Source organism: Triturus cristatus, chromosome 3_1, assembly GCF_964204655.1.
Source record: "Triturus cristatus chromosome 3_1, aTriCri1.1, whole genome shotgun sequence".
Classification (NCBI taxonomy): domain Eukaryota; kingdom Metazoa; phylum Chordata; class Amphibia; order Caudata; family Salamandridae; genus Triturus; species Triturus cristatus.
This window is the reverse complement of record NC_140583.1, coordinates 426,011,141-426,038,638: the sequence shown is the minus strand read 5'-3', so window position 1 is coordinate 426,038,638 and position 27,498 is coordinate 426,011,141. Positions and strand designations below refer to the sequence as shown.

The window sequence follows — 27,498 nt, the reverse complement described above, 5'->3', positions numbered from 1 at the left end:
ACTGGGTGTGAGTGTTTGATTGGTTCTGATGCTCCGTCCATCACCACCCCCTTTTGTACCGCTTTTTTCGCCATAAGTTGGCAGGGTATGCTCAGACGTGAGTCCCTTGCTCACTTTGCCACTGGATTCAAGCAAGCCTGGCTGAAGACGGCTGAAATGCCAGAAACCGGTCCTAGGAAGCTTGTTTCTGGTCCAGGGAAGGCATGGCTTGGCAGTTCGGGCTGGACTGTTCCCATGAGGCACAGGGTCAGACTGATTTGCATATGGCCATGTCTGAACTGGTGTGGCGAGTGGGCTAAAGAACGGTGATGGATCAAACCCAGATCTGTTGACTGGGTGTGAGTGTTTGATTGGTTCTGATGCTCCGTCCATCAGCACCCCCTTTTGTACCGCTTTTTTCGCCATAAGTTGGCAGGGTATGCTCAGACGTGAGTCCCTTGCTCACTTTGCCACTGGATTCAAGCAAGCCTGGCTGAAGACGGCTGAAATGCCAGAAACCGGTCCTAGGAAGCTTGTTTCTGGTCCAGGGAAGGCATGGCTTGGCAGTTCGGGCTGGACTGTTCCCATGAGGCACAGGGTCAGACTGATTTGCATATGGCCATGTCTGAACTGGGGTGGCGAGTGGGCTAAAGAACGGTGATGGATCAAACCCAGATCTGTTGACTGGGTGTGAGTGTTTGATTGGTTCTGATGCTCCGTCCATCACCACCCCCTTTTGTACCGCTTTTTTCGCCATAAGTTGGCAGGGTATGCTCAGACGTGAGTCCCTTGCTCACTTTGCCACTGGATTCAAGCAAGCCTGGCTGAAGACGGCTGAAATGCCAGAAACCGGTCCTAGGAAGCTTGTTTCTGGTCCAGGGAAGGCATGGCTTGGCAGTTCGGGCTGGACTGTTCCCATGAGGCACAGGGTCAGACTGATTTGCATATGGCCATGTCTGAACTGGGGTGGCGAGTGGGCTAAAGAACGGTGATGGATCAAACCCAGATCTGTTGACTGGGTGTGAGTGTTTGATTGGTTCTGATGCTCCGTCCATCACCACCCCCTTTTGTACCGCTTTTTTCGCCATAAGTTGGCAGGGTATGCTCAGACGTGAGTCCCTTGCTCACTTTGCCACTGGATTCAAGCAAGCCTGGCTGAAGACGGCTGAAATGCCAGAAACCGGTCCTAGGAAGCTTGTTTCTGGTCCAGGGAAGGCATGGCTTGGCAGTTCGGGCTGGACTGTTCCCATGAGGCACAGGGTCAGACTGATTTGCATATGGCCATGTCTGAACTGGGGTGGCGAGTGGGCTAAAGAACGGTGATGGATCAAACCCAGATCTGTTGACTGGGTGTGAGTGTTTGATTGGTTCTGATGCTCCGTCCATCACCACCCCCTTTTGTACCGCATGTATTATAAAGCAGGCAGGGCCATCTAAGACAGAACTCCCTCCCCTCCTCCCACCGACAATTTGAGCTAATAAATGCTAAAAGGATTCGGCATCGTTGTTTTGTCTGGGAAGTTATGTTAAAGTAGCATGAAGGAACCTAAGTGATGGGCACTACTATTGAATCCCAAAATAAATAAATATATAAAAAAAATATACGGTGCAGATGCTGCAAACCAAAACTTGGTCTAATTTGAAATTAAACACTTTTTAGCTGTGACGAAATGTAAATGCCGGATCACCAGTTTTTGATAAGTGAATCACGATGCCCGAAAGAGATTCTTATGTGAATCCTATTAATGCCACAGAAAGGGAACGTGGGAAACTTTAAAAAAAGAAGGTCTTAGTAATGTCAACCAGATTGAGCATTGTAAACAGAGGAGGCTGGTGAAAGAAGATGAGGAGAAGGGAATGGATAGTGCTTGGAGGTTTGCCAGCTAGAACTTTGGATACATAGGTGGAAGAACGCGGTGCAGAGGGGAGACAAGGCCAGGCTCACAGCCAGTGATTGTCAGACAGGGGGCCGTGAGAGTTCCTGCTCATCCGCAAACGATATTTGCTGTAATTAAGGTGACCATGGATGAGGCGCTCAGTTGGTTCCTGCCTTGATCACCGGAGTCGGAGACTTATTGCCTGCTGGCAGAGGGGGAGATAGCAGCAGACAGCCAGCAGCTTTGGTGGCCTCCTTGTGCTAGCTCGGACATCAGGGGTTAGAGGGGGTGCGCTGTTGAGGCGCTTAAGAAAGGGCTCTGATGTTGGGATATATCAGCAGCACACCCATGTAGGCAAGGTTTGTGGAATGGCCCAAAGCGGAGACGGTGGTATGGAGGGAGCAGGCGTGGCTTGGTTGGGGGGTGCGATAGTCCTAACAGAGGAGGTCTACTGTGTCTTCTCCACACAGCCCTAGTCTCAAGGTGAAACACTTTATTGATCAATAAACCTGTGTCCCTTGACACCATGTCTGATCAATAATGTATGGCACGCGTGTTGGGATGGGAGAGAAAGTGTAGAGAGCGAAGGGCTGCAGGTGAGTGTATCAGCTAAGTGCACAATTCAACGTGCTTTCATTTTACAACCAAAGCTTATTCTATCTTCACGGCAACTAAAACGCATCAGTGACAAAGGCGAGCTGTCCCTTTAAGCAGAATAGGCACTGCAAATCAAGCATGCGGTTCTAAGCATCACTTTTTAATGGCCAGCAGTACACCCCCTGTGCATGTTCACCTGCTTGTTAATGAAAGAAAGCATTAGCTCGTGCTGTGACATATTTATGAGGCCCACCTCCCTTCCCAAGATGTTCCAGAGGGATTAGTGCTTTCTCAAAAGAAAGAGGGTGCGGGACAAGCACACACATAGCAAGGACACGTCTGTTTGTTAAAGTAGGCTGTATGTATGCTCACACCACAATCTTTCTGCATGTGGATGACATGTACCGAGGGGTGAAGACTGCCTGCATGCCAATACCTTACTTACTGCAGTGAATGTTTAGGTAAATAAACAGCCCACTCAAGAAGGGACCTTTCCACCAGCCCCCATGGGGAAATGTGCAAGAGAAAAGCTCAGGCTGAGCTTGTTTTCAGCTCTTGGCTGTTCAATATTCGAGTTCTGCTCCTTCAATGTCCCATCTGATGTGCTCTGCTGGAAAGGAACGAGGTAATGTGTTTGTGGAAGTGATAGTCTGTGGTGTTGAGTTCAATGCAATAAGATGTTACTTAATGTGATGGAGGCGCTGGGCTGTGTCAGGCCCTCTCATTGGAAAGTTACTTCTAATTGCATCAGAGTGAGAGGTGATTCAAAGCTAATCTCCCCTGTCTGGTAAATGACCTATAAAAAGGATCCCACGCAGCAGGGCCCGTTGAAAGAAGCAACTATTATCCCTCCTGACATTGCAGATTGTTCATATTTCTTTTTTAATTAGACTCGAGTACAATAACATCATGGCTCCATTTAATGGGGGATAATGTTAATCTTAGATGCTCTTCGGCATTAAAGGTTACGTCTGCCTGTTTCTCGGCACAAGCTATTGCTGAAGTGTCAGGGTACAACATGCTACTTTGTGCAGAATGGCGCTCTGTGCCGGATTTGCACACTCGAGTGAATCATACTGTATTTGCATTTTATATGCAGATGAGGCCCGGTTTCTAATTCCGATGGTTGCTGCATAAAGTGGATGTGTGGCTGTCTTCATGGCTCGTGAGCGCCGGTAAGTGTTTTTACCAGCGGAATGGAACAGAAGTGACATTTCAGGATGATTCTGTACACTAATCCAAAGATGGGACAAATTAATAGACCAGTCACATTTTAATTTAGAAACAGAGATACAATTCTGTTTAAAATGTAGGCTGTGCTCAGAGGATGTGTGTGCTTTCTGAGGATATGTCATTCAGTTCAATATCTGTTTGTGGGAACATCTGACATTCAGGGTCGTGTCACCTGCTCATTGAAGCTGGGGTTCGGGCACAGGTTTAGGGTGCTTGGTGTTTTAAAAAGCTGACGAGCTGGAGCAGCAGCATTTTAACACCTTTGACAGTGGCAAATGTCAGTAGAACATTAAAGGGATGTGCTGATTTGCCTGAAAAGCATATCATAATGCAATATAACAACCACAGCCCAACACAACAACACAATAAAGCAGCACAACAACATAAAACCAACACAACACCACCACAACCATATGCAACACAATAAATACCCGCAGAAATTCTTGTCACACCTTACCACCTCCACAAAGCTGCTTGCATAATGGTGAAGCCAAAGGTGTTTGCACCAAGAAATGGACTTACCACCAAGCACGCACCAATGATAGTGGCAACCAAAAATGTTCTGTGATCCAGCACACAAACAATGACTCGTTGTGTGTGGCTCTGGGCTCTTTTATGAGGTGCACAGGATCACGTATGAGTATCAGGGATAGGCAGCATATGGGAGTCACCCCCCCCCAAGGCAGTATCAGGGGAGCTGGAATGCCAAAGGCAACTGAAGCATGACCATTGAGCATGCACCTTTCTGGTAGATGGGCCCATGCCACTCAGTCCTTCCAACAGAATTACCACAACAAAGACGCCTTGAATGCAGTGGTCACTGCACTGCTCCTTATTCCTCTCCTTAAACCATTCCTTCATGCAGGCAGTCACTAGAGTGCTTTATGAGAACCCTTTTTACCCTCGGTACCTGAGTTCTCCTCCTAAGCCCCCCTCCTGTCAACCAATCACATTGTGCCAATCTCAAGTTGATCAGCGGGCTAGGCTCACAGTAATGGGCACTGCAGCAAAACGCAAAGTTTACTTTGCAAACTGATGCCACTGAGCCAATACCACATTTTGACCTACTAAGGCTAAAACGCAACTGCAGCAAAACGTACACAAGCATTAGTAAAGCCAATAGGTCCGACCTTGGAATACTGGTGTGATGGTTAATTCCTTTATTATTTTTTATTGCAAGAATGTGCCACAAATAGAAAAAGAAAAAAGAACACATATGACTCCCTAAATGCTTTTTTATCCAGAACATTTCAGTTGGGCATACATTTAATTATTATTTGTATTGTAATTATTAGTATCATTATTATTATTACTACCCTTTAAATATAATATAAGAACAACTAAAATAAAAATGCACACGTTAAAATGAGTTTATCACTGGAGCAAAAGGAAACAAATTTGGTGCATGTGCAAAATGTGCACAGACGTCGTGGTCTCACTCAAAGTGAGGAGAAGGTGAAAGGAGGCTTCTCCATTGCCCCATGCTGTGTGCTGGCAGGATGGGGAAAAATGTCATTGACCATTTGACAATCAACTGCTGAATCCTGCAGGCCAAAAGCTCCTCTATGTATGTATATTATATATGATATTTTGTGATAAATAGTCTAGTAAGACAGCTACAACTGTGTCAAAGGCCAGATTTAAAAAAGTTGAAGCAGAGTAGAGAACTGGGTCAAGGCCAAAATAACAGTCGGTGGAATCAGTCACCCTTCAGGTGAACAAAGGAGATAAAGAGCCAACGATGTAAAACAATCATGCTAAGTACTGTGTTTGTGGGTTTTAAATTATGGATGGAAAATAGTATAATAAAACAGTTTTAGCTTAAATAAATTATGACATAGATCAATTGAGTCATGTGCACACAGAAGCTTTATGTTTCACTTTGGCATATCTACGAAATTAAAATAAAATGAGTAAATGTGACATAAGTCAGGGGATGCTGCCTCTGTGATAGAAAAAAATCTATTCTGGGGGTGCAGACTGACTCGTTTGGGACTTAATACATAAAGCATAACTAAAATGTAGAAATGTTAAATATTGGAAAGAGGGTTATTGGTAGGGGTAATTATGCACCTACCGCTAGTAATACGGCCACAAACACGGCATAGGGTCCAGTAGAGGTGTCAGTAAATTAGCGTCCTGCTCAATCTTTGGGAGCTGACAATGAGCAGTCAGGCCTAACTTAGGAGTCCGGAGTGTAAAGCATTTAAAAACACGAATAGATCAAATGAATATGACACAACACACAAGAAAAATCCCACACCAATTTATAAAAATAGGAAGAATGTTTATGAACAAAAAGACACCAAAATGACAAAAATCCAATGTAGAGAACTGGAGATATGAATTTCTATGGATTAACTACTTTATAATGCTTTAAAACATATAGCGCCACTCTGAAACATCTGGTCACACTTGACTGAGATAGAGGCAAAGTGTGAGGCCAAGTGCGATGAAGTCCTGGTCAGATGCGCTAAGCAGGAGGTCATGATCAAAATGTTACCTTCACACTTAGAAACTTTTCTAGAGCTTTTTCCTCCTATGTCGCTTGACCCTCCACAGCAGGCCAGATTCGATGAGGGTTCATTGACTTGACTTTCTGCGAGGCCCTAGTCAAATCCTATAAGTCTGGAGCTCCGGAGCTTTCAGCAGGATGAACCTGAAATCCTGGCAGGTTAGCGGTTGAAGGTAGTCGGCTTGACTATCAATGTTGGGTCGGTCATCACATGGAGCTTTTTCACAAAAGTTCTCCAAACTTCAGGAGGTGCTTCCTGAAGGTCTCCTTGTAGGTTCAAAGAGTCTAAATCCCCAATCCAAAGGTCTGGAATATCCTAGATGTTCTCTGGGATGTCTGAACTACAATCACCATATTGCACATGGCAAAATCCTTAAAAGTCCACCGGACTCACTCCAGGATGTGGACACTTGGTGGAGATGATGCAGGTGGGCTCTGTTAACCTGTAGCTTGCAGGGAGTCCACTCCCTAATCCTTCTTGAAGCAAGGCACAGTCCCCAGGACTGCATTACTTGATTGTGCAGCAGGTGCAGTCATTCAGAGTGCAGGCTTTTGGGTGGCGACCCAGATTCCAGCAGTGCAGTCCTTCTTCTCCTTGAAGTTTCAGGCAGCAGATCTGAGAGACAATGCAGCGCTAACATATTTGTTCAGTGTTCTGGGGCGACAAGCAGGGGGGCACTTCTGTCCAATGAGATGCTGGGTGCCGCTCAAAAACATGAAGACTTCCTCCTAAGCCTGCCATCTGACTGGCGCACAGGATGTGGGGGTAAGTACGCCTGCCATTCCTTACTGATCTGCTCTCTCTTTCAGCTCAGTTTGATTTACCCAGCCCCCACAGCTTAAGAGCTATCTCCACCAGATAACCTCTGTGCCAGCCAGGCCACTTATCACATAATCGAAGCAGCCTGGCTAAGCCTGGTAAGGCTGACTTATCAGCAGAGACCACTAGAAGGCTGGATGTTGGCTTAAAGAAGAGAAAGTCTATAACTTCTCTTCTGTACTAGTTATGATAAATTCAGCAGTGGCAAGTTGTTGGAACCCCCTAGTCCTATTATATACTAGGGACTTTAATGATCTGTCAATACGAATTGTGTGAATTGACTTTTAAAGACAAACTGCAAGTTAGCGCTGCTTTTAAAAGGACAGCAGGCACACAGCAGCACACACATGCAAGTGCAAGAAATCTGCTTGGCTTCTAAACCCCATGCCTTATTATAATCTAGAGATTTACAGGTATATTGCACCCCCTAGCCCTATTATCTACTAGGGTCTTATAGGGTCTGTCATTGCCAATTGTAAGTGTACCCTATTACATGTATGTTTTTAAACATAGCACTGGCCTTGGACCTGGATAGCATAGCCCAGGGCACCATCAGAGTCAGTTACCACCAGTTTCATTCAGCAAAAAATGGGGGTGAACAGGGCAAAAGGATGACTTTCCAACATTGAAGGAAACGTCAAGTGATTTTTCATGTCTGCATTTTCTCTGATGATTAAGTACTACTACAGTTTTGGGGGAGATAGAAACGTAAGCAGATGGACAATAAGTCAATTTAATTTTAAAATGAAATGTCTATTTTGTGTAATCAAATTAATATCAATACAGTGTATTTATTTTAATGTAATACCCTTGACACTGATGATTAAAATGCGAGCAGCAAATGACTCTGGCCTTCCAATCTTCAAAGGCTCATACATTGTTATTTAGATATTGAGTTTACCCAAGCTCACTCGATTTGGTGAAATTGTGAAGCTGTGATTTGCGATTTGAATGTTAATCTCTTGGATCCACAATCTTTGAGCTGGCCAACAAGTGACATTTGGTGCTATATCACAATGCTAATTTCTGCACTGTGCCAGCACAAAAGGAATGCACTGCTTTTTGGCGTCTTGGCCACATACATTAACTCAAAATATCTCCAAGTGAATGCATGTTTTAGCGATTTGTACAATGTGCTTCTACCTCACTTTTGTCAGAAAACTGACATCAGAATGTTTGGGGGGTTAATGCAATGTAATTCCCATGGCCGTCAGGGACCCTATTTGCATTTTCTCCAAAACCTCTCTTGCAAAAAGTATTACAAACGATTTGGAGCAAAAAGGTGGAAGTAATTCTGCCTGTCCCATGTAGGCCACATTAGCCATGGTTCCCAATGAGTTGGGGAGCTGGGATTGTCCTGTTACAGCCTTCAACCCAATCAAATCAAAGAGGAGAAGAAGAGGAATTTTTTAATGTGGTCCAGTACACATCCTTCCTGAAGAACAATCCACAAATACGAGTAGTGTGCGGTTCCGCCATACCACCATATTCCAAATTGAAATGGTGGAGTCAGGATCACCAACTGGTAATGGAAGGTTCCTTTTTTGGGGTACTATAGCCCTCACCCGCCATGATGGCATGCTTCATCATTGGGCTTTTGCTCCTCGCTAGGTGGCACTGCATTACCCAGCAGGTCCTAAAGGCAGGGCTCTTTAACCGAGATCTTTTTTCTTAATCCTGGCCTGCTATTTGCCACAGCACAGGATGATTACCTTTGATGTGTGTTGAAGGGGTAGTGGTAGATTCGGTGGTGGTGTAGTTCAAAGTGGCTATGCGCAAACTATTTCAGAAGATTTATTCCTGGTGAATGTCTGTGCGGAGTTACAAACAGTGGGTGAAATGAATAGTGGCATAGCAATGAGCCTGTGGTGCCAAATCTTTGATGCCTTAGTCGTCCAGTGGGTCAAAGGCATTTCTTCAGGGCCAGTGTAAAGTAAACCTTAATCTACTAGATTATGTTTTAGAACCAAACTCCTATGTAAAGTGCCACTAAATTGTGCCTTAAGTAGCAAAACGTATGTGATAAACAAAAAATAAATTTCACCGCTTAAAAGATACCCATGGAGCCGCATTATCTGTTAAAAAAAAAGAGGATAAAGACAACATTTAAAAGTATTTTTAGCATAGGAAGAACTATTTTAAGATTTCATAGCTGTGATTTGCCAATGTGACACAAGATGTACTGGCATGCGGCACACGTGATCACAGAAACATGTGGTGAGTGGGCAGAAGCAATGGCTCTCGTTCAGCATCCGAATTTCATACATTCTTACATTGCAAGACACATACCAATTTAGTCATAAATGTAGGGCTCCTTAGGGTAACTTGGAGCTGCTAACCCTCAAATCAACTAGATGGTGAATGGTCCCCACTTTGCATTGACTACACCGTGAGGATCCAGTCAATTACGACTAAAAAACACAAATGCTACATGAGGAAGAAACATTGTAATTTTCAAATCCAGCTTCTAATGATGGTTAGAACTAGAAACAATATTCACTAAGAGGCCTAAAATTTAGAAACCTCAATAGACAATTGACATTTTCAGTATCAATTTCTTTGTGTCTCCTGCTACTCTGAAGTGTCCTCATTAGTAATGCCAAATTGGCACAATTTAAAAGTTGCATCATTTAACTATTTAAAAGTATTTATTTCAAATCATCAGCATGTGCAAACATTAGTAATCCAAGCTTCAGCTGCATTAACATGTGGCATTTTAATTGTGAGCTTTAGGGACAGGAAGAAGGTTGGCTGTTTCGCTATGGATCGTTTATTGGCCACAATGTTACATCCTCCAGTCAGGAGATTTCTGCATAATTTTGGGAAAGGGATAGTCAAAAACCTCCCCTGAATAAAATAGCATTAGTATAGTGACCTATTCAAGACTTCAGTGGCACAAAAATGATCAGTCAGATATCCTACGTTGGACATAGCTCTGAGGTGTACCTTTACGTAAAAGGGACCAACCCAGAATGCAAAAGATAATGGAGCTACTGGACAAAATTACCTTAACAATAAGATGTTGGTATAGAGCACATACCCTTCAAATATAGAGATGGTTATAAATGAACCAGATTAATTCTCAACATCTTTAAATTGAAACAGAGAGGGTATTTTCTAAGTCTCCAATCGCCACAGTGATTAAATTTCTATGGATGGGAGCAGTGGCTGAGTAATGAAGGGGGATGCAAAGTCCTTAACCAATGCAATGCTCTCTCCTAATCATGCTTTTATGAACATCAAGAAGTGGGAGTTGTTGTAGGTGTGGAGGTGCTGCATTCCTACACCCTCATTCTCCAAAGATCTGAAGTTTGGCCAGTATTTGGTACTGATATTCCTGCTTTTAGCTACATCAGGGTGCTCGATGCTAGACTCAAAACAGCACTCATCCTGCCACAACAGCACACCTTTCTTCCCAGAACAGCAACGTCCCAAGCGAGACAGCAGGCACCTCTCTGCAGGTAGAATTCCCAGCAAAGAAATTCAGGGGAGCTGGTGGTAAAGTTTTGTATCCCTGAGACTTCAGGCAGGAGGCAAGCACACTACAAGCCCTTGGAGATTCTTCTTCAAGATGATGAACAGTTCACAAAAGTCCTCTTCCCCTTTCCTTTGGCAAATAAAGTAACCACTGCAGGCCAACCCTAGAAATAGCACAGGAGCAGTCTCCTCCTTCAGCTTTCTTGGTTCCTCTCCTTGGCAAAGGTTTGTCTTGATTCCCAGAAGTGATCTAAAGTTCTGGGTCTGGGCCCCAATATTTATACCAGTAAATCCTTTTTTCTCTGAAGGCAGAGAGTGTCTGTGCCTAGTCAAAACCAGTTCTGACCTCCTGGGTGCAGCTTCCTGGCAGGAGGTGGAGACAGCATTGTTTGAGAGCAGACCTGGTCCAGGTAGCTGAAAGGCAATCTCCTCCCCCTACTCTCTATTCTATGAGTGCTCAGGTCAGTGAAAGGAGATCTCCACCCCCTACTCTCTATTCAATGCAGGTCCTATTCAGCCCAGCCCTGACCCATTAGACTGCTGGAGCCAAGGCCATCTCCAGCCCCCTGTCACTCACAAACCAGACATGGAATACACAAACCTAGCAGAGGCATGCTGGATGGTTAGGCAAGAAAATACCTACTTTTCAAACCCAGAATGTAAAAATCACCCACACTAAAAGATGTATTTTAACATTCTGAGTTCAGACATACTAAACTTTATTTTCCTATCTTGTTCCCTGGGTCAGTTATGATTATAAGATGTTATATTCAAACTGCCCATTCTGGCCTATGGGAACAGATAGCCTTTCAATAGTGAAAAAACGAAATTGGCTGTAATTCACTATCAGGACATGCCACACACACCAGGGCATGTCCTACCTTTTACATACAATAAACCCTGCTCTTGGGCCTACCTTAGGGCTGACTAATATGTAGAAAAGGGAAGGTTTAGGGACTGTTAAGTGAGTGCACTTGCCAAGTCGACATGGCAGTCCCAGACTGCATATAGGTTCTGCAATGGCAGGCCTGAGCCATACTTTACAAGCTGCTTCTGTGGGTGGCACAACCAGTACTGCAAGCCCACCATCAGCATTTGATCTCCAGGCCCTGGGCACACATGGTGCACTGTACTAGGGTCTGACAAGTAAACCAAATAAGCCAATAATGGAGTCACTAATCCAACACAACAATTTGCAAATACGGGGCACTTGCACTTTGGCACTGAATAGCAGTGGCAAAGTGCCCAAAGCATCTAGACCAGCACAAACATAGTAAAAACACAGGAGGCAATAGTGAAACAAGCATTGGCATAGCCAATAGGTCTCGCCTTTGGGACCTTATAAGTGTTTAGCCATGCAACAGTTGCATAACTAAATACTTATAAGGTCCCAAAAGCGAGACCTATTGGCTATGCCGTGCGGCCGCGAAAGTGAAAGTAATCGCAGCAAGCGTGGTGCGCGCGCCCGCACACATGCACCGTAGCTCTAGGCTGGCCTGGTAGCACTTTTTGGAGCCCTCTCAATAAGTCTCACCAGACCAGCGCATGCGCTGGGTCAGGCGAGACACAAAATGGAAGGGAGACCCACACCACTGATGCCAGGTCTAACATGTAGTGACATGGAAGAACCCAGAGATGATAGATATAGTGCTCTTTAACCCCCAGAATTATGATGTGCTACTCTGGAAGGTCGCTCTGCTAGACAATTCAACATTCAAGCTTGTGAACCACACTTCTGGCTTCAGCCTTTCATGCTACCAGAATAAATTAAAGTGATAGTGTTTAAAAAGAAATCAGGTAAGGACAGTTAAAAAACTATTTATATGAATAAAAAGCTAAACGTTATTACATGGCAGGTGCGATGTCGAACGGGGTAGATACCCAGAATGCACAGCTCATATGCAGTGTCTGTAATAACTGTACAAAACGCAGAACAGAATGCTTTGGGCATGATGTATTAAATGTCAAAAGTTCTTCGCCTAGGGTTTAATTTATCTCGTGGGCAGATCAGGCCTTTAATTCAGTTTCTTTGAAGTACTGAGTAGCTGGTTTCATTTCAGTGCCCCTTGTTCCAGTCAGCAGATGTCAGTTTCTACTGTGTTGTCTGGTGAAGTGCTATAAAAACACAAAAGAAACCAGCAGAATACTGAACGGAAAGCCGGCACAAAAAGTACAAAATGTCCAGCAGATGGCAGAAGTGTGTTATTTTCAAAACTAGCTCAGGCACCACGTCTTATATCTGAAAAATCACTGCTGCATTTCGATGCTCATGTTAAATCCCAACCAATCATTGTGCAGTACACCAAGTTCTCTGCTATGCATGGAGTTTTAAAGATTATAAACCATAGCGTTTTTTAAATTGCATTTGTATAATACCAGCAATATTTTCAAGACAAATTCAATAACAGCACTGAGCTCCATCTGCTGCCATCATCAGGATTCATCGTGGCGGAGGAATCAGTAAAAACCACCAGAACTCAACTATTCACCAGGCAAAAGACCCCTCTGTACAAACTGTAGGTCTGTGGGCGCGCGCGCCAACCTCAGTGTACCCCCATAGGCTAAAACAAAATGTGAACCATGGCTCTGTGTTTAAGGATGTGGTCTTTTTTAAACCATACTGCTTACGTTTTGTAAGGATATAAGCAATGGACATTGAAACGGTTCCCTTCAGGGCCCTGTAGTCATGTCCTTAACTTTTCAGGTAAAACCACTCGCTGATTTCTGAATAGTGAGTGAGAGATCGTTAAGGTAACCATGTTGTTTCTGCTTACATTTCACATGCTTTATGTAATCTTGCATTCCCTATGAGTGCTTGCTTTTACTTTTTTTTTTTAGGCAGCATTTTACTCTTATCAAGTGCATAATTTGAATTGAGCCACATCCATGTGTTTATAGCTGGCACAATTAGGTTGTAGCTGAAGGCAGTGCGAGTTTCTCTCAGTGGAGCAGTATGGTGTTCAGTGGCGGAGAGGATGTGGCACTATGGCCAGAGCTGTCGAATTTGGCACTGGGGAACTGGGTTCAGCCTTCATGATCAGTCCACCAGACCACTCTACTGAGGGAGCATATTCCCATGCTAGACCTTACAAGGCCCCACTAGACCTTAGAAGGCTTGATGTCTTAGCACAAGCAGGTGTACCCGAGTGGTGTCAATTGTGGGTTAACCTTGAAGGCCTCTCCACCACAATCCATACTGAAGTTCATCTCCAGTCTTGCGGGCAGGCCTACGAAGCAGCACACCCTAGAGCAACAGTGATCCAGTGGCTGTGACTCTGTCACTGAGGTCACATAAACCCTGAGCAGGTTTGGGCGGTGCGAACGGTGTGACCGCACTGGGTACCTATTTCGGGTAGGTGCGTAATGTTTGCAAGTATATTATGGTTTGAAAAAAACTTGCTGCCTCCTTCCTGGCCTCCAGCAATTTTCAGAAACAATAAAAATGTCATGATAACTTTGGTGATTAATGTTCTTCCTGGAGAGAGATGGAGTTTTGTCTAGTGGAAGGGTTGACTCCTGGAAAGGTAGCACAGAGGGTTAATGTGCCTGCTGCAAAGAACATGTACCATGCAGATCACAAAGTGCACTGCTTTAATGGGGGGACCATGATGAATGGTCATTTAATGTCAGCTGTAGATGATGGATCCCAGAACAGTGTCATGTATGTGCATGTTTGCATTGTGCTGAGGGGATTACCAGGTAATTGTTCACGCAGCTCTCTGATGGATGTCACATGCAGTTTTTCTGAGTCCCCAGATAGATCGTGCAGTCTGTGTGTTCTCTTTTGTACTGCCAGTCACCGGTGTATTCAACTGTGTAGCCTTGGACCGTGTCATGTATGTGCATGTAACTTGCATGATCGAGGTAACTATTAGCGGCGATACTACGTGTCTCTCGGTCCTCTTTCAAGTGCTTGCCGTCCTTTTTCCCCAGCAACCCCTCCACCCCCCGCCAGGGGCGGCAATCTAAGGGATAGCCCCGGGTGCCACAAGCTCTAGCTACGCCTCTGGCTAGGACAAGACTTAGACCATGTTTAACGAGCCAAAGGGAAGCCGAAAATACATTTGCGGGTGTTCTGGGCAAATGGAGTGCAACATAAAACACAGCATTACCATAGTGTGTACGTTTATTACTGAAGACCTACCTTGTACCTGCAGGACTTTTGAGATGTCAAATCCTTGACTAATCCTGGCAATAATTACGCCATACTCGAAGTCAAAACTGTCACTGGAGAAATAATGAAAACAACTTTAGTAAATTCTGATGCTTGACAGAAAGGTATAACCAGGGCCACTGGAAAAACACGATTGCGCGCCTGTGGCAAATTCCACATAATTCATCATCAGCCCTATAATCTGCAGATTTTAACAAATAAACAAAATGTTGTTTCTAACTCGAATGGTTCAAAAGTTACTAAAACTGTAGTGACACGTGTTGCCGCACAGTGGATGGTTCTATGGAAAGCTTAACTGGTTACCTTTCTTTTGCTTATTGCTATATTTGGGTATTAAACTGGTACTAATGAGGTGCAGCCAATGCACAGACAGTGTTAACAAGTTTAAAAACAATGAAAAAGCCTATAGGTTTCACCTATGCAAGAGATATTGGCTTTGCTAATAGGTTTTAGTAATGTTGTACACCAGCGTGGCTGCTGTTCAGCATGGCTAAAAGTTAGTGGGGTAAAGAAGAGTGAAGTGGAGTGTCGTAAAGTGGAATAGAGGGGAGTGACATGAAGTATCTTACAGTAGAGTTGAGTGGCGTGAAGTGGAGTGTAATGGAGTAGCATACAGTGTTGTGGAGTGTCGTGGAGGGAGTAGAATGTCAGAGTGAAAGGGCATAGAGTTGAGTAGAGTAGAGTGTCAGAGTTGAGTAAAGTTCCATAGAATGGAGTGGCACAGAGTGTTGTGGAGTGGTGTAGAGCAGAGTGGAGTGGCGTTGAGGGTGTTGCGTAGAGTGTTGTAGAGTAGAGTGGCGTAGGGGGGTAGATTGTCAGAGTGGAGTGGCATAGAGTGGAGTAGTGTGTCATAGAATAAAGTGGAGTAATGTGGCTTAGAAGGAGATGCATAGAGCGACATAATGTGGAATAGTGTCATAGAATGGAATACAGTGGAGTAGCGTGCTGTAAAGTAGAGTGGCAGAGTGGAGTTGAGTAGAGTGTTAGTAGATCAGAGTTTGATGGAGTAGAGCATCAAAAAGTGAAGTGTCGTAGAGTTTAGTAGAGTGGACTATTGTGAAGTGGCGTAAACTACAGTGGTGCAGAGTAGATTGGCGTAGAGTGCATTGGTTTTGAGTGAAGTGGTGTAGAGTGCATTGGCATAGAGAACAGTGATGTAGAGTAGCATAGAGTGCAGTGGCATATAGTTCAGTGTTGCAGAATAAATTGCAGTGGGGTAGAGTGCAATGGGATGTTTGGGTGCAGAGTGGAGTAAAGTGGCATAGAGTAGAGTGTGCAGGGTAGAGTGGCATAGAGTGAAGTGGCTTAGAGCAGAGTGGTGCAGGGTAGAGTTGAGAAGTGCAGAGTAGAGTAGAGTGGTGCAGGGTAGAGTGGAAAGGTGCAGAGTAGAGTGGTGTGGAGTGCAGTGACATAGAGTGAAGTAGAGTTGAGTGGTGCATGGTCGTAGGGTGCAGGGGCATAGTGTGTAGGGTCATAGGGTGCAGGGTTGTAGGGTGGTGCAGGTTCAAAAAGTGGTGCAGGGCCATAGACGAGGGATGAGTTGTAGAGTGGTGCAGAGTCATAGAGTGGTGCGGGGTCATAGAGTGGTGCAGAGTAGAGTGGTGCAGAGAGCAGTGACGTACAGTAGTGCAGAGTAGAATAGAGTGACTTAGAGTGCAATGACATACCATAGAATGTTGTAGAGTATAGTGGCATAAAGTGCAGTGCTGCAAAGCAGCTGCCATAGGGGCAGTGGTAGAGGGTGCATTGGTTTTGAGTAAAGGGGTGTAGAGTTGGATGGCATAGGTTGCAGTGGTTTGGAGTATAGATGCATGGCGTAGACTGCAGTGCCGAAGATTGGAGTAGAGTGGCTTAGAGTACAGTTTCATAGAGTGCTGTGGTGTAGAGTAGATTGTTTCAGAGTATAGCAGAGTGGTGCAGTGTACAGTATAGAGGTGCAGCATAGGGCGCAGTAACATAGAGTATAGTGGTGTAGAGAAGAGAGGCACAGAATTGATTGCAGCGGCGCAGAGTAGATTGTTTCAGAGTAGAGTGAATTTGTGTAGAATGGAGTGGTGCAGTATAGAGTGGAATGGTACACGGTAGAGTGGAGTGGTATAGAGTAGTGGCGTGGAGTGCATTGGCGTAGAGCGTATTGTTACAGAGTGGAGTGGCGTAGAGTGGCGTGGTGAAGAGTGCATCGGCGAAGAGTGCATAGTAGAGTGTGATAGACTGCACTGGCATAGAGTGGTGAGGAGTAGAGCGGTGTAGAGTGAAGCGGCATAGAGTGCAGAGTCATAGAGTGCAGTGGTGCACAGTACATTAGAGTGGTGTTGAGTGCATTGGCATACAGTGCAGTAGAGTGGATCAGAATGGTGCAGAGTAGAGTGCAGTGGCATAGAGTAAAGTGACGCAGAGTAGGGTAGCACAGAGAGAATTCAGTGACAGAAAGTGCAATTCTGCAGAGTAGAGTGTTGTAGAGTGCAGTGGTGTAGAGTAGTGTGGCATAGAGTGCATTGGTGTAGAGTGCAGTGGCATAGAGTGGTGAGTAAAGTGACAGAGTAAAATGGTGTAGAGTGGTGTATAGTGGCGCACAGTGCACTGGTGCAGAGTAGATTGACAGAGTGCAGTGGTGTAGAGTATATTGGTTTTGAGTAACATGATGTAGAGTGCATTGGTGTAGAATAGAGTTGCCTTAGTGTGGAGTGGCGTAGAGTGCAGTCTCATAGAGTGCAGTGGTGCACAGTATATTAAAGTGGCGTAGAGTGCATTTGCATAGAGTGCAGTAGAGTGGAGTGCTGTGGCATAGAGTAAAGTGGCGCAGAGTAGAGTGCCACAGAGTGGAATGGCATAGAGTTCAGTGGCAGAGAGTGCAATGCTGCAGAGTAGAGTGTTGTAGAGGGCAGTGGTGTAGAGTTGTGAAGCATAGAGTGCATTGGTGTAGAATATAGTGGGTGGCATAGAGTGGTGCAGAGTAAAGTGACAGAGTGCAATGGTGTAGAGTGGTGTATAGTGGCGCACAGTGCACTGGTGCAGAGTAGATTGACAGAGTGCAGTGATGTAGAGTGAATTGGTTTTGAGTAAAGTGGTGTAGAGTGCATTGGTGTAGAATACAGTGGCATAGAGTGCAGTGGTGTAGAACAGAGTAGCGTAGTGTGGAGTGGTGTAGAGTGGAGGGGCGCAGAATGGAATAGAGTGCTCTAGACAGCAGTGGCATTAAATACATTGTTTCAGTGCAGAGTGAAGTGGTGTAGAGTGCAGTCTTATAGAGCAGAGTATCGTCGAGAGCAGTGGTGCAGAGTAGATTAGAGTGGCTTAGAGAGGATTGGCATTGAGTAGATTGTTTCGGAGTAGAGTTGAGTGGTGCAGGGTAGAGTATAGTGGTGCAGGGTAGAGTATAGTGGTGCATGGTAGAGTGTGGTGGCATAGAGTAGTGGTGTAGAGTAGAGTGGCACAGCATTGATTGCAGCACCTTAGAGTGGAGTGGTGCAGAGTAGAGTGGTATAAAGTGCGGTGGCATAGAGTGCAGTGATGTAGAGTAGATTGAGAGTAGAGGGAAGTGGCATAGAGTGGAGTGGTGCAAAGTAGAGTGGAGTGGTATAAAGTAGTGGAGAGCAGTGCACTGGCATAGACTGCAGTGTTGCAGAGTGGAGTGGTACAGAGTGGGGTGGCCTAGACTGGAGTGGTGAAGAGTGCAGTAGTGCATAGTAGACTGGGTTAGAGTGCACTCGAAAAGAGCAGAATGGTGAGAGTAGAGTAGAGAGGTGTAGAGTGAAGTGGTGTAGAGTGCAGTGTCAGAGTGCACAGTGGATCAGAGTGGCCTAGAGTGCATTGGTGTAGAGTAGCATAGAGTGGAGCAGAGTAGAGATCGGAGGCATAGAGTAGAGTGGCACAGAGTAGAGAGTGGTGCAGAGTAGAGTGGTGCAGAGTGTAGTGGTACAGAGTGCAGTGGTGTAAAGTGGTGCAGAGTAAAGTGAGTACAATGGTGTAGAGTAGAGTAGCATATGCAGTGGCATAAAGTAGAGGATAGTGGTGTACAGTGCAGTGATGCAGAGTGGATTGACAGAGTGCAGTGGTGTAGAGTCTATTGGTTTTGAGTAAAGTTGTGCAGAGTGCATTGGTGCAGAGTGCAGGTGAGCAGAGTGGAGTGGCATGAGTGGAGTCGTGTAGAGTGGGTGGTGCAGACTGGAATAGAGTGGCGTAGGCTGCAGTGAAATAAAGTAGATTGTTTTAGAGTAGAATTAAGTGGTGTAGAATGGAGTGGAGCAGAGTAGATTGGACTGGCTTAGAGTGGATTGGCATAAAGTGCAGTGATGCAGTGTTCAGTAGCATAAAATGCTATAAAGTAGAGTGGCAGAGAGTGAAGTGTTGCAGAGTATACTGTCAGAATGCAGTGGTATATAGTAGAAAGGCATAGAGTACAGTGGTGCAGAGTAGAGCAGCTTGGAGTGCAGTGGCACTGAGTAGAGTGGCGTGGAGTGGCATAGAGTGGCATAGAGTGCAGTGACAGTACAATGGCATAGAGTGCAGTCACATAGAGTATAGCGGCATCGAGTATAGTGTTGTAGAGTGCAGCGGTGCACAGTAGATTGACTTAGTGGGCATTGGTTTTGAGTACAATCGTGTAGAGGGCATTGGCATTGAGTGCAGTGTCAGAGCGGTGCGGAGTAAAGTGCAGTGACGTAGAGTAGGTTGCTTCAGAGTAGAGTGCAGTGGTGCAGAGTAGTTTAGAGTGGCTAAGAGGGGATTGGTATAGAGTGTACTGAAGTACAGTGGAGTGGTACAAAGTAGAGTGCATTGGTGTAGAGTGCAGTGGCATAAAGTGCAGTGTTGCAGAGTAGGATGGCACAACGGGGTGTGGCACAGAGTAGTGTAGAGTGCAGTGGTGTAGAGTAGAGTAGGGTAGAGTGTACTGGCATAGAGTAGAGTGGAGTGGTGTAGAGTAGAGAGACGAAGAGTGGGCTCGTGATGAGAAGAATGCAGTGACGCGGAGTAGAGTGCCGTAGTGTGGAGTGGTGCAGAGTAGAGTGCCCTGGTGTTGAGTGATGCATAGTTGAGTGGAGTGGGGTAATGTGGAGTATGCATGGTATGGTAGCGTACTGGCACTACTTAGAACACATCTTCAATTGAAATTACCATTACATTTGCACTCACATGCAATTTTACTGATAAAAGTATACAGCGCACAAACAATAATGTGTGGAATTGTCAACACCCAATATATTGATTTGATCATCAGCACAGTTCATTTACAGACATTTATATTTTATTGTGTGCTATGAGAAAAATAAATATCGTACAGCCTTCCTCAAGCAGACCCAAGCAGCCTTCATGATTGTCACATAAATCATCTCACTTTGAAGTCAGAGAAAGAAAAATAAACAGCAATTTCCCTGGAAGACACAGCCAGACATTTGACCTCTGTCTTTGATTACACAGCAAATGTGACAAGGTAAGAGCAAGATTTAAAGGCCTGTTTACAGGAAGAGAGCTCGTGGAATGAACAAGTACACACGGTTTGGGCAACGGGAGGGACATACTCGAGCAGGACAGCTTAAGGCAAATAAAGCCAGCAAAATAGAAAGCCAGAAAATATGAGTTACAAACTACAAAACTAATGGTAAGCAACAGGCGGAATGCATTACTAGGTCAACTTTCTGAATGTCACCAAGATGTCTTTAGCAAACTTAGGCTGCGACCTCAGAAGGTAATACTCCTTGTTTTGTAGACTGAAATACCGTTACCACCAGTGAGTTCGTAAATGTATGTGATACCAAGAGATGTTATTCAGAAGGATACTGGCGCAATTCGACTGTGAATGTACTGTCTGCGTGTTAGTAACCGGGGTAGTCTACTTCGGAATGATGCCGCTAGGTTCAGCTGCAGCTACAAAGGAATACAAAACTAAATGGAAAGGCAGTTTCATGGAATTGAATGAAACAAAAGTGCCCGGCTGCAATATCCAACCTGAGGTGCAACATCTGTCAGAAAAAAGCTGTGACGTGCAGGCTTGGAAGAGAAAAGAAAGCAACTGTGATGTGATGTCAGTGAAAACCTCCATTCTGAGCCCATCTCGCAGACCACCAAACCAGAGTCAGAGGTGCGGGTATAGAGGACTTTAGCAAATACAACAAGGGAAAAACCAATAGTGCTCCGATATTAGTCACACTCCCTTTGATTTGAATGGAAAGGCCTAGCTCACATCAATGAAGCAGCCGGGAAAACATGTGGCACTGCAGTGCAGTTTGTGAAGTATGCAAACTTCATGCAGGTAAAACACAAATATAGTTAAACAACCACTGAAAAAATCAATATCTCTCATTTTTTTATGAGGTAATTCACGTGCCTTGAAATCTGAAATCTGCGCTTTCTGGATGGATGCTGGCTTTAGCCATTAAAACGTCCCTTGAGTGAAACACACATGCTTGCAGCACATTAGGTCATTACGGGAGGCCTCTAGCAAGCAGTCCATAATGCCATCACATCTGGCAAGAGAAAAACACACTGACCTGTATACATACAAAGTATCTGAATATCAATATGTCAGTATTGTTTCTTTCCTACTCCATGTGTGAACTACGGCATCCACGTAGGAAAAGAAAATGTGGACAGCATAACAAATAGGATAACGAAAACACCAATGGAGGTGTTGTGTACAGAAAATCGAGAATATAGTTAGAAAATGGAGATCAGAAGGAGGTGGCGATTAAAAGAAGGCTGAGGGTTAATCGCACAAAGTGCTCCTGGTTTCTAACCAGGCTATCAGACCAGAAGCAGATATTTCCGGCCTGCCAGTGCAATACTGCATCTATGGACACTGGCGTTCAAGAGCAGCCGTAGATCGAATAGGCAGAGTGAGCTCCTTTAGCCTTCATTCTCTGGTGCAAAGTTCTCTGGTGTTCATAGGGACGACCAGCTTCATAAAATGACAATGAACGTTGGAAAGAAAAATATTAACCTAAAATAATAACCTTAAAAATTGTAACATGGGATGTCTGCCATTGATACGCTACACAAGACAAAGAAGTACCACAGACTCAGTTACTGAACACATTAAATCTGGAGTGGGGAGGGTCACTTATGACTATATTAATGATTGGTCGCTCATAAGTGAGAATTGGATTATTAAAATGTGCAAAATTAGCACAAGAATACTCTGTGCATAACTGTTTCTTTTTTTCACACCAAGGTGTTCATAGGATGGACATACAAATCTGCATGCAGGTGTTTTCCATCTGGTTGTAATGCTGTGGTCTCAATGACCCTAATAAGTAATGATGTTAGCTAGACAGCAGAGCTGTGAAAGAATCTCGAGCTACAAAATAAACTCCAAGGAGCGAGAGCGCACCACTTCACAAAACAAGAATACATTGGAAAAGTTGTTCGACAAACAAGAGCATGCTTTAAATGCGGGTAGCAAGGGGAATTTAAGTAAAGGTGCAATTAAATAATAAAACTGTGGGAGAAACAAAAAAAATGTAGCTGTGCGTTCTGCCACTAAAAGATTTCTTAAAAGGAGTCGGCTTCAAGAAAACAAATCATAATGCTGACAAGCACAGAACAAATGCGTGCTGACAAGACAACAGTATATTTAAAACAAATCAGACAAACAAAGCGAGGAAATGAATTAAAGAAGTCATTGGACAAATCAAAATAAAATGCTGTCAGAAAGTACACTTTACATGTGTGAAGCGAGGGGAAGAAAATTAAAGGTAAACAGTATACGCTGTGCAGCCTTAACCTAATAAAAGAAATGTAATCCATAAAAGCGAAAGAGAATGAGTACTTAGGCCATGGGAGACTGATAAGAGAAATACACAAGTAACAACAGGAAATAAAATGCCTACAACCAATAGAAACGAGGAAAAGCAAAGTGACAAGCACATAGACAAATAAGAAGTGAAGGAGGGATATAAGCCCCTTTTAAGATATGTTAAATACAAAAGATTTCACAAGCACAGCGCAAGCGATGTGCAGGCAGACGAAAGCTAAAAAAGCCGAAATTATGAAGTAATAATATTACAAAATGTGCCACATTTTTTTTTTTTTGTTGAAACATTTTTTATTGTTTTCATAGCAACAACTCAGTACAAACCCCGCTTCCTCCCCGGCCAAAGAATATATTGCACATACAGAGTTACCAGCCAATATCCGGGAGAATAAGCGTCCAGCCCATACGGGCCCTCCCCCCTCCCTCCCCACCCCATGTCAGTGTGCCTCCTGTCTTTCGCCTCGCTCCTGATGTGCCCCCTCCCTGCCATAAATCAAACATGGGTGCCCACCCTCCACTAGAGAACCATGGCCTTCCCTCGCGCTTTAGCCACACCCTTGCTTCCAGTGCTCGCTACTACTCCCCTTCTACTCCCCGTTCCCCGCCTCCTCCTGCCCGCCAGATGTGTCCCCCTCTGTCCCGTTGTTAGCCATCAGCCCCTGAAGTTCCACCACCAGCGCCTCCCACGCACGGGCCGTCGCCAGCGCTTTTTCGTCATCCCTCCGAAGAGCTAATTGCAACCGGAGCGCACCCTCCGCCCCCGCCCAACGCGCAAAGGCCGCCCTCCACCGCAAGAAGCTAGGCCCCGTCCTGGACTTCCAGTGCATAGTCAGTTCCCTCTTGGCCATTATCAATCCTAAGTCGTAAAACTTGCTAGTGACCTTCGTCCGGCGGGTGTGTGGGAACCAAAGCAGTAAACAGGCCCCCAGGTCTGGTTCAATAACACGGTCCGTCACCTGATTCAGGCAATCCAAAACCTCTGCCCAATAATCCCCCAACTGAACGCAGGACCAAAACATGTGACGAAAATCAGCACCCTCTCTTCCGCACCGCGGGCATTGCGAGTGCGCACCCCCAAAATATTGCAATATTTTAACCGGCGTCAAATATGCCCTCTGCAACGTAAAAAATTGAACCAACTGGAACCGGGCATTGCGCGTTCCCTTCCAGGCCCGCCGCACCAGCGTGGTCCAGGTAGTCTCGGGGATCGGTTTCTCAAGGTCCAATTCCCACTTGCCCCTCAAGGCGGTAAGGGGCGGTAGGTCTTCCGACGACAGTCTGCGGTAGAGACAAGTAATGGCCTTGGACGTCCCCGCCGCCATCACTACATATTGGCAACCTGCAGCGACCGGTGGCTCCGAGAGCCCCGCATTCCAGTGCCGCTGAAGGCTCGCTACCAGGGCCGCGTGAAGTAAATAGTCCCCACGTGGGAGCCCATAGGAGTCCTGCAACTCCTGGAAAGGTAGCAGCACCCCCTCCCGGAATAAGTCGCCCACCATCTGCACGCCCAACTCTTCCCAAACAGCCAGCCCAGACCAGTCGCCTCCATGCGGGAACGCCGTACACATTCCTAAAGGAATCTCCGGGGCGTAGGGGCGAGTTATCGCCGTCCTCCTCTGGCACCGGTTCCAACACAGCCGGAGTGTACGCTCCTCCAACGTAAGCAGGGCAAGGTCCAGCCTCTGCTGCAAGACTATGAAGGCCAGCACATGCCGCGGAATCAACCTGCCCTGTGGGCCCTCCGGGCCCCTGTATTCCCTGGCAACCGCCTGCGTAAGCCACTGGAGTTGGGCCGCCAGATAGTACCACTCGAAGTCCGGGACTGCCAGGCCCCCTTCCGCCCTCGGCCGCCGCAGGGTGGTCAAAGCCACCCGCCTTCTCCCTGAGCCCCAAATGAAGCCCGTGGACATCGCCCTGAGCCGTTGGAAGTACGACGCAGGCACCCATATAGGTAGGGTGCGAAAGAAATAGAGGAGTCGTGGCAACGCCACCATCTTCAACAGCGCTACCCTTCCGGCGCACGAGAGTGGGAGCGTACACCAGAAACTCATGCTACCCCGCAAGCCGCGAATGGCTCTGCCAATATTCCCCTCCAGCAAATCCGGCTGGGTGTGGTAGATATTAACCCCCAAATATCGCAGGCAGCCCCCCTCCCATCGGACCAGTCCCAGTGACTGGGGGGCCCGGCCGCCCGGTCCCAGCGGGAACAGGCATGTCTTGCCCCAGTTGACCTAGAGCCCAGATAGGCGTCCAAAGGCCTCCAACAAAGCAGTCGCCCCGCGCAGTGCACCCTCGGCGTCCACCAAAAACATCAGCAGATCGTCAGCATACAGAGAGATAAAGTGGGCATCCCCCCTCAAGTGAACGCCTGCATAAGAACGCCCTAGTCGGGCATGCGCCACCAGTGGTTCAATAGCCAGGGCGAACAACAAGGGGGAGAGCGAGCAACCCTGCCTCGTTCCCCTCCGCACCGGGTAGGAGGCCGAAATGGTGACCCCCGTCTTCACCCGGGCTGTGGCCTCGCTATAGAGCAAGGTGGTCCAGCGCACAAAGCCGTCCCCCAGGCCAAAAGCCCGTAGCACTCGGTATAAATAGGGCCACTCTACACTATCGAAGGCCTTTTCGATATCAACCGACAGTGTGCAGGCTTCCGGATATATGTCCCGGTCCAGCTCCATCACCCGCAACAAGCGTCGCACCGACGTGGCCGTGTTACGCCGAGGGATAAAGCCCGCCTGATCCGGGTGGATCAAGGTGGCCATATGAGTCAACAGGCGCGACGCCAAGATTTTACTCAGGATTTTGTAGTCCACCGTCAACATGGAGAGCGGGCGGTACGCCGTGCGTGCGCCCGCCTCCCCTCCTGGTTTCAACAGGGGCACCACAATTGCCTCTCGAGCGGAGGCCGGTAAGCGCCCAAGTCGCCAAGCCTCGCCATAAAGGTTTTGCAGCTGTGGCGCTAGCAGATCCGGGTAAGCCGCATAGAACTCAATGGGCAATCCGTCTACTCCCGGGGTCTTTCGCCTGGCCATATGCTTAATCGCTGCACGAATCTCGCCCAGGGATATAGCACCCCCGAGGTCCTTCGCGCTCTCCGGGTCCAGCCGGGGTAGGCGAGCCGCCACCAGAAACTCGGCCAAGCCTTCAGGTTCCCCCTGCATGTTGCCGTCATACAGCCCTGCATAATAGCTGGCAAACTGCTTATTGATCCCCGTCTGAGAATAGGCCGGGACCCCCCCTGTCTCGACCAGAGATAGTATAGGGGTACCGCGGGCCGTCGGGGACGCCAACCATGCCAGAAGAGACCCCACCTTATCCCGTTCCGCATGCGCCCGGGTGAGGTAATCCTTATGGTCAAAGCAGCGAAGCTTCTCTACACACACCGCCACTCCCTCACACGCCTCCACGACCGCAGGCAGCTCGCCCTCCCCTGCCTGATGCGCACGCTCAGCCGTCCGCAGTTGGGCCTCCGCCCCCGCCACCTCCTGCAGCAAGGTCTTCCGCACGCCAGCGGTGGACGATATACAAACTCCCCGAACCACTGCCTTGAACGCGTCCCATTCCGTCGCCCGGGTCGACGCCGTATCCAAGTTAGTCCTAAAGTACTGCTCTATGCAGCCGCTAACCTCAGCCCGGAAAACCGGGTCCTCCAGCAACAAGGGGTTTAAGCACCATGTGGGTATCGCCTGCCGCTGTCTAGCCCACTGCAGCACCCCCATGCAAGGGTTATGGTCCGAGATGGTTTTAGCCAAATACTCACTATGTCGCATCAGAGTCTGGGCATCTGGGGAACACAATATACTGTCCAAACGGACATACAACTCGTGGGGGACAGAGTAGAAGGAGTAATCCCTGTCCATCGGGTGAAGTGTCCGCCACGTGTCTACCAACCCCCAGGTGTCCTGCCAAGCGCGCCTACTATTGGCCACCCTACGGACCACCGATTGTGCAAGGGGCGGGTGGGACCTATCCAGCTCAACATCAGCCACTGAATTAAAATCCCCTCCCAACACCACCGTCCCCGTCAAATAGGCCGCAAGCTGCCCCGACAGTCTGGAGAAGAAGGCGGCCTGGTCTACATTAGGGGCATACACGCTACAGAAGGCCACGTCCCTCCCATCTAGTCGCCCCTGCACTGCTACAAACCTGCCCTCCGGGTCCACCAGTGTCGCCAGCGGCTGGAAAGGAACTCCCGCCCTAACCCATATCAGGGCCCCTCGGGCAAACTTCGAGAAGGTAGTATAGAATAATTGACCTCGCCAGCGCCGCTGCAACGCCTTCCCTTCCTCACGATCTAAGTGGGTTTCTTGGAGGAAGGCTACCTGGATCCCTCTCCGCACCGGGTAGGCATGCACTTTATATCTCTTCCCCATAGAGGTGAGCCCCCTCACATTCCAGGTCAGGACTCGCAGCTCAGGTGGGGTCCCCATCCCATCGCCGTACCAACCACTCTTTCCCAGCCCTCCGAGGCACACTGACATTCCCCTGAAACCCCACAATTCCCCAACTCCCCACATGCCCTCCCCTCCCCAGAACAGGTGCTAAACTGCAGTTACCCATCCAAATACCACCCCAAACAATATCTAACACTCTGGTAGCCACCAGCGTCTCACAATGTCCGTGAGGGTGAGGTGGTGGCTCTGCACCAGACGGGCCGGTCGACTGTCCCCTGCTGTGCATCCGCGCCCAGTCTCTGCAAATCCCCCCCCGGTGTTCCTCACCCCTTCAAATCTCCCGCTCTCCGGCTCCCCACTCCAGGGCCCCCCAGCAACAATCCCCGGTCCGCAAGGCGTCATCAGTTACCGATCACACTCCCAACCCCGCAAAGCCAGGTCTGGACCCTCCTCCCCACCTACATATAACTCCCGCATTGCGCCTCTTACTGCACCCTGGGGAGTCCCAGTTCCTTCATGCGTCCAGCAGTTCAGCCGCCGTCCCTGGGGTCACGTCCAGTAGCAGCTCCGCATCCTCTCCGGGGCCATCCGACAGGGAGGCCTCCGAGCCCTTCTTGGAGCCCGAGTCTTCACTGGGCTGGGAGGCCGCGGCCCCCGATATCACAGAGACTGCCCGCAACGC

The 27,498-nt window shown here is 47.1% G+C and overlaps 1 protein-coding gene across 4 annotated transcripts in view; it reads right to left on the bottom strand.

Annotated features, from left to right (window-relative positions):
* SLC12A1 (solute carrier family 12 member 1) overlaps nt 1-27,498 on the bottom strand; it is a 381,560-nt gene that overhangs the window by 67,054 nt on the left and 287,008 nt on the right. For all 4 annotated transcript variants that reach the window (XM_085644206.1, XM_085644209.1, XM_085644207.1 and 1 more), the window contains one exon: nt 14,643-14,725. In XM_085644206.1, coding sequence (XP_085500332.1) covers nt 14,643-14,725 — 83 coding nt within the window. The remainder of the gene's footprint in view (nt 1-14,642; nt 14,726-27,498) is intronic.